Source organism: Nothoprocta perdicaria, unplaced genomic scaffold (genome assembly GCF_003342845.1).
Source record: "Nothoprocta perdicaria isolate Ctin4 unplaced genomic scaffold, notPer1 scaffold_337, whole genome shotgun sequence".
Lineage (NCBI taxonomy): Eukaryota > Metazoa > Chordata > Aves > Tinamiformes > Tinamidae > Nothoprocta > Nothoprocta perdicaria.
Genome location: NW_020455574.1, coordinates 513,397 through 521,058, shown reverse-complemented (window position 1 = coordinate 521,058; position 7,662 = coordinate 513,397). Strand labels below are relative to the sequence as shown.

Genomic DNA, 7,662 nt, shown 5'->3' with positions numbered 1-7,662 from the left:
AAAAAAAAAAAAAAAAAGTTTCTAAGGAATTAGAATTTCTTAGAAGAAAGAAACCATTTTTTCTAAGAAAAGTGGTTTCTAAGGAATTTCCATGTTACTGTAAGGTTAACAGTTTAATATTTAAAATATGGTATTTCCTTTTGCATCAACTTCTCCAGCTGTTAGGAAGAATCTGTTACATTAAACTGAGAAACAAGATGAAAATACTGTGTTAAAACTGCATGTTAAAAAAAAACACACATACAAGATGAAGAATGGGCATATTGCAGCATTCTCGTGCAACTGATACAATAAAGCACAAACCTGTAATACTATTTTTCTATAACATCGCATATATAGCATATTTTACTCTACAAGGCCATATTATAACACCTTGAAATCTGTTAACTACTATTTACAAATTCTAAAGACTTTTAGAATAATAGTTTTCTACCAGAAAACAACCACAAAACCAAAAGCAGAAAAAAAATTCTGAAACTGTAATGAATAGATTCCCTCAGTGGTTGTTTCCCTTAACATTATTAARGGAATTATTAACTAATCATTAATATCATCATTTCCCTTAATTCCTGAGATTCAATTGTTCAATTTTTGCACAAAGTTATCTTAACTTTTCAAAGAAAATTCATAGCATTTTTCAGGTCTCATGCTGGAACAATAACTTTCTCCTTGAAGTGAACTGCAGTATTTTATATCCTGTACTTGCTTCAAATGTAATATAGATATACAAAAAAAAGTGAAATAACTTTTGAATATGTAGCATTGATTTGTCTGTCTTGCAGTTCAAAAAGTTAATATTCCAAATTAAGAAAGCCTAMAAGTCTTATTTCCATTTAATGAAAAGGTCCATGTGCATTTTTTAAATAAAAGCTATTCACAGTCATATTCATCCTTAAAAATATAAAACAACATAAAAAATCTGTTTAAGTAGTTCAATATACCTTTTGCACTTAAAATTTTCTTCCTCCCACTCTCTCTCTCCTGCCTCAACTTAATATGGWATAGAAAATTTTAAAAAAGGAGAATTCTAAATGAGAAAGAGAAAGGAAGAGAGAAGCAAGATTTTTACCATTTCTTTTCCCTCTCCTCCTCCCCTGCCATCCTGGAGAAAAAAGGGGAGGGGGATTGTGGAGAGAATGATTATAATGCAAAATATCAAAGTATTATTCCAGAAAACACGACTTCCTATCCTTCACAAATTACCTTTTAATGTGGTTTTGGATTTAAAACCAAAGTCCTTTTTTCCTCTTTACTTTATACATGCCCTGAATGATAGGTAAAAGACTTCAAAAGCAAAGATAAGTGCATCATTCAAGTAACTAGTTGTATTTATGCATTTTCTACTTAACATCAATAATAAAAAACTATTACCATTTATAGCTCAATTACAAAAAACACCATTATTACAACTCCAGTCTTGGTAACATTATAAAAGTGCATCAGTTTTGGGTGGTGAGTTACATCCTATGTGTCGGCTTTGGCAATGTTACACTCCTTGACAAGCTTCTTAATTCTCAGATGAAGAACATGCCTTTTTCTAGCGTTAATATCCAGATTTTTTTTTTCCTCTCTCAGAAATTAAATTTATAGTCCTCTTAACAGTCAAAGATTAAATCAGCTACAAATACTTGAACTTTATTCACTTCTACAAATTCAGTATAAATGTATTGTATTAGTGATTTATCTGCCCAATTTTTTGTTAAAATATGAAATCTAACATAAAAGAAGTAGGCGGCATATATCAACATTTCTTTTAACAGCAATCCTTTCAAAATTCTAACTCCTTATATACAGCAACAATTCCAAAAAAGCTTGTTATTCTGTCTTAGGAAAGAATGCACACAAACAAACTACATATACCTGGAGTACTACAAGATGCTTTATTTATATCGATTGTAATTAATTTATTCAGGGCAATACTTATACAACGTTTTTWAAAAAGTTAGTAAAAATGTAGATACAATTTCAATTGACTCTGTAAATGTTGAACTCAGCACTGTAATAGGTTCAAGCATAAGAAACTATTTGATGAGCCAAAAAAAAAAGTCGTAAGAAGTTACCCTGACAGCACCTTCAACAGGTGCATCATTATAAACCTCAGTACAAAAGTCAAAATAACTGACCTCACATTTCTGATATCATGCACTTTTAGAGATCATTATTAATGGAAAAGTGAATATACTACTGGTAAAAGTTCTAGTGATTCAATGGAATCAGTAAAATATAAAACATATGGAAAACATTTTTACTGTGTCCATATTGGTGGATCTGAAAAATTAAAGGTATTTGCTTAAAGAAACAGATGTTTAAGTATTACTTAGCCTCAATTAAAAAAAAAAATCCAGTTTTACACAGCTTCTCCATAAAAAACAATTTTGAAGCTTCCAGAATCTGTAGACTATTAGCCCTCAACCTTTTGGGTATCAAAATTAGTTCTGAGGGCACCGTTTTTACATTTGTTAGCTTCAAGCCAGTCCCTTAAAAAAACATAAATAAAAATCAATTCAGTAAGATCCAAGTATTCTTCGTACTTCTAGAACTAAATGWCTGAAACTGAAGCTCTAGTTTACAGCATGGTCTAGAATTAAAAGCAGACTCRGAAAGTTTCACATTTTTCACTTGAATTCTTATCTGAACAGTATTTGTTTTGGAGGGCTTTTTTGTTTAACCTAATTCTAAAAATAGATTCTACCCTATAAAAGGCAACTGTATGTGCTAGTGGTTTCTGCATACCTACAAATAATGCATCTAGGAGAGAGGCTTATGTGAAAGATTCCAATAGATTAAGAAGAATACTGCATTAGAACTTAATGCAATTTACTGCAAGATCATGTTTTGACAGAATATGTCAGTYTAGATCACCGTATTCATTAATTCAGACTGTTTTATGGCTGAAATTACACAAATTAAACTGAAGATAACTTTTATCACCTCAGTTTAATAATCCAGTATATTACAAAAAAAACAAACAACGAGAAGAGCATCATGTAGCACAGCAGTTTGGTCTGACTCCCTCTGGAAAGTGTTCTCAGTCTGCCCATTGTTGCACCTAGAAGTCCGCCYGCAGAGTCAAAGTCATTATCCTACATTAAGAAAAAGAAAGAAAAGAAGAAACAAGTTACTGTGAGGAAACAAAGTACTCCTTGCTAAGGGTAATCCTTTCAAGTCTTCTAAAAATTAGCAGGAAGTTTATCCCATTGATCCAGGAATGTTCTTACTCCTCTCCCACAACAAATTCACTTTTAAGCAAAAAAATGCATGTATGTCTTAAGAAAAACACTATTTTGCTTCCATTTTCCATTAAGTCCAAATAGCATAGAACTGCCTTTTAAATAGTACATGCTTGCTAATTCCAAACAAATAGTCATATCTTGAGTACTTGGTCAGTCCTTAGAACGCCACAATTGCACATCATTCTCTGAACAGAAGTCTTGCTGATGAACTGGTCATATTTTATGAACAATATGAATCTGTCAATATTTTAAAACAATAATTTATACTAAAAAAGATTCATTTTACATTAATTTTATTTAAATATCGGACAACAGTAACTGAACACTTACCATCTCTGATAACATTTTATTTTGATTTTTAACTTCTGTTCCAATTTCAATGGAAAGCTATTAAAAAAAAAAAAAAGTTACATCTATGTTAGCCATTACACATAATTAGAATGAAAAATCCATTCCATTCCRTGCATTCCAGAAGGGAACGGTGCTACAAGCCCTGATGCTTTGGATTAATCAAAGCCTGTGTATCTTTGTGCCATCACTCAATCTCATGATTTCTTACTGCTGTATTTCACAGCAATCTCTAACCATGTCAAGACTGACACTCATTTTACATAAGCTTTCTAGGTAAACAGTTTAAGAGCACCTTCTGCTAGTCTTACATAAAAAAAGCTTCCTTCAAAGAGGGCACGAGCCTCTGTTTCTGACAGCTATTACACATTATAGATCTGTCAACATAYGCTTTTGTTATCATCATTCTGGCTTATCAAGTTCTGCTGAAGTAGTCCAAATTCTTAAATTAACCAGAGCCAATGTATTGACAGATCACTCACTGACTTAAAGTCAAGTTTCCAGTTTCTGTCAGGACAGTGATACATTTTCTAGGATAATTAATTAGCAGGATAGCACTGTAGCTATSCTCAAGATTACCCAAAAAGGACACCTAGAGCTAAAGCCTAACTAAAGGAAAAATTATACACACAAATTAATACATTGTGCATTTTAGCTGACCCATAATTCTTCACTGCATTAAATTTATATTTTAAACTAAGCCTACTGCTAGTCTCTGTAATTTAATTCAATGGGTGTGATGATGATACTRTAATTACATACTTACTGATTTAATGGCACTGACTTTGGTACGCAGRCTTTCTGTTAACCTTTCATTTTCTTCTTCATATACACTGTATCCACTGTTGGTATAGCCATAGTTACCAGAAGGTGCTCCATCACCTATGGACACAACAGCCAGCAATTACAGACAGAAGGTACCACTGAAGCAAGTACCCTTCATATGGGAAAAGGCACACTTGCCATTTCCAAGTGCATTTCCTGAGATTAATGGCTTAAAGAAATAAAAAAATCAAAGCCCAAAGACTTTCATGGGCAATAGCCTAAGTATTTTAGAACAACCACATTTGAAGAACAGGTGATAATATGATCCTTACACACATTTCTCTACAAAAAAAGGCTTACATAAGAAGACAAGGCTACTGAACCTTCTTCTTCTACCTCCGTTCTGCAATTCTGCTCCTGCCTTTGCCCATTGAGTGATGGAGCCTCAGGACAGCTCTCTAAGCAGCTCAGCAAGTCAGGAGCAACCAGAACAGAAGAGAATTGGTTCCTCCAACCCCTTACAAAGATCTCCTAAAAACAGCAGCGGGACAGCAGTGCTGGGACCCAAAGTGAAAGCTACATCTACTCTAGATGCACTGCATGACTCAAGTCTAACACCCACAGCCAAAGAAGAGAAACCAAAACTAAGAAAGGCAGGCTGAAAAGAACAATTACAAGCTTTATCATAAAGGCTGACATGGCAAGGCAAAATTTAATAAACCTGCAAGCAAGCAGCAAATTTTTTTTTTTGCATTTTACAGCCATAACAGATGTTAAATCTTCTCCTTGTCCTTAGTGTTGTGTTTTTTAAAAGATGTACTTTGTTTGTTCTCTAAGCCACTGATTCCTTGAAACATATTAGAAGAAGGTACATTCTTTTTCTTATGTTTCCTTCCACAAACATCTATTATGTCACATTTTCATAAGCAGCATAACGAGCTGGCTTCCCATCTGGCCTCTGCACCTCCAAGACTTGTTTTAACTTGCACATATCTTATCAAAAACAGAACAGAAAAGTGGAAAAGTAAATCTAGAGCACTATTATAGATACCATAGGTCTAAYAGGTGGCATTCATCAGGTGTACACATTCATCGGGAGATTCCTGTATAGGAAGAAGCACCAGATCCTCAGATCCGGGGTTCTGGGGCACGACGGGGGCTCCCTAGGCTGTGCAGGGAGGTGACAGCACCCAGAGGTGCCGGGGCGCAGAGCAGGAGGTCAAGGKGCTGGCACGGCCGGCGACGTGGCCACGGGCGGAGAAACAGGCCCCAAGGTCCTCCAGAGCTCTCAGGACTTGGGCACGTGCACCTGGCTATGCACAAAGTAAGCTGAGGGTTTTCTTGTTGGTTTGTTTTTTGTTTCTCCAAAAAAAAAATTACATAAAAGTTATAAACCCAGTGAAAACATGGGAGCGATCTGACCGAGGAYGACGTGTCTTTTATCCCCCAGGACGGACCCCGGGCTGCGCTGCAAGAAAGGAGGGAGAGAAGGAGGAAGGGAAGGAGGGAAGGGAGGACAGTGGGGGATCCCCGGGGGCCCGACCCCCTGCGCAGGCCGCAGCTGCCCGGGCCCCGGGCCCGTCCGGGAGCGCAGCACAGGCCGCCGCCGCTCCGGGCCCTGCCGCGGCGCTCCCCGCTCGCCCGGTGGCTGCAGGCCCCGACGCTTACCCAGCCCCGCGCGCCTCATGGCCGTGCCCGGCGCTGCCGGAGGAGGAGCAGGAGGAAGGCGGCGGCTCGGCGGGCTGCGGGCAGGGGCGCTCGGCGGGGCGGCCGCGGCGCAGCCCCCGCTCCCGCCTCATTCACCCCGCGGGCGCCACGACAGCGCTGCCCGCCGCGCGGCACCACGGGCGGCGCGGGGCGCGCTGGGTAACGTAGTCCCTGCCGCGGGCGGGAGGGCGGCCGTGGCTGCGCCGCCATCTTGAGGCGGGCGCGAGATCCTCTCATCTATCCCAACTGGGGCGGCCTTGGGCTGTGGCCGCAGTTTCATTCCCACAGCAGGCCGTGAAAACGGCCTTGTTGGCCAACTGAGCGAATGTCGGAGAGCCCCGGGTGTGGGACAGTCAAACAGAGAGGCAGGATAAGCCAGAGTGGTGCTGCAGGGGAAATAACTGCCCTCCAACAAAGACTGGCAGTGGAGCCGGAGGCCAGCGGAGCTGCTATGTTCCCACTTTCCTGTATCTTAAGACAGAGCAACATCTACTAAATAAAAGCAGTAACATCTACTGAATAAAACCAATTATTATGAATCTATGCAGCACATGACTCATTTAAGCTTGTGTTAAGCTTTAAGAATTGATTCTGGTAAAAAAAAATCAGAACTCAACCTTCATTTTAATAGATTATTAAATCTATTTAATAGATGTACAGTAATGGCAGTACTGTGCCATTTCCTTAGGAAAGGATAGGATTATCAATGATTGTCTTGAATTGCCACATATGGCCATTAAAAAAAAAAGACCTTTGGGGCGAGCAGAGCCCCTCTGCCCTAATTTTTGTGTGCTTAGTTTGTAAATGACAGGCGAGCTGCTGCAGCACACAGCAAATCATGCAGATTTCATTATTATCGAATAGTCAGGGCTCAGAATAATTTTGCATTTCATTTGCAAAGATAATTTCTTCTCCTCTGTACACTTTGACCTCTTGTAATGCTTTGTCAGAAATGGGTTTTATCTCCTTTTATTAAAGACGTGACTCATTCTTTAGGCCATTGGATTGAATTTATTTCCCAGGATGAAACCAGAATGATTTCTCAGTCCTCGAGCATARAACAAACAATGTCATGGAGTAGATTAGAGGTCGATGTTTTAGGTATTGCACCCGTGGGACTAAAGAAGCTACGCTGTTTTTTCCAACTTTTAGGAGATACCATCCACTTCACGCTTTGCTATTTGTGTTCTGGTAGGGCCTCAAAGATGCRGTAAGACTACTGCACTTTTATTATACAAGCTATATAAACCCAGACCAAAGCTCCTTCTTCTAGAGTCTGCCATATAATAACAGGTCTTTATCTAGGTGGGTAAAGGTGTAGCACAAAGCATAAAATAACACTGGTCACCATGAACACCAATGCTTTCCAGATGACATCCCATGTAATTGCTGTATGACTGCTCATGTATCCTTTTGTCATGGGTAAAACCCAAATAACTGCAACATTTGTATTTTTTCTGCTTGTCAAAGTTGAACTGAAATACTAGTCYTCTGTCAGCCAAAATAAGATAAACATTGAGAAGCTGTTCATTTATCTTCTCCGTCACAACAGAATGCCCATATCTCAAAGAGMATTATGAAGAATAAAATTTGAGCAGTCAATCTATCC

At 38.5% G+C, this 7,662-nt stretch overlaps 1 protein-coding gene across 1 annotated transcript; it reads right to left on the bottom strand.

The window, feature by feature from the left end:
• Nucleotides 1–1,823: 1,823 nt before the first annotated feature.
• On the bottom strand, nt 1,824–6,068 carry BET1 (Bet1 golgi vesicular membrane trafficking protein). Its single transcript, XM_026043727.1, has 4 exons — nt 6,015–6,068; nt 4,348–4,463; nt 3,564–3,620; nt 1,824–3,083 (listed from the first exon to the last, which is right to left on the bottom strand). Exons 1-4 carry the CDS (start codon nt 6,031–6,033, stop codon nt 2,928–2,930), a joined length of 348 nt encoding a protein of 115 aa, XP_025899512.1. The 5' UTR covers nt 6,034–6,068; the 3' UTR covers nt 1,824–2,927.
• Between the last annotated feature and the right edge of the window lie 1,594 nt (nt 6,069–7,662).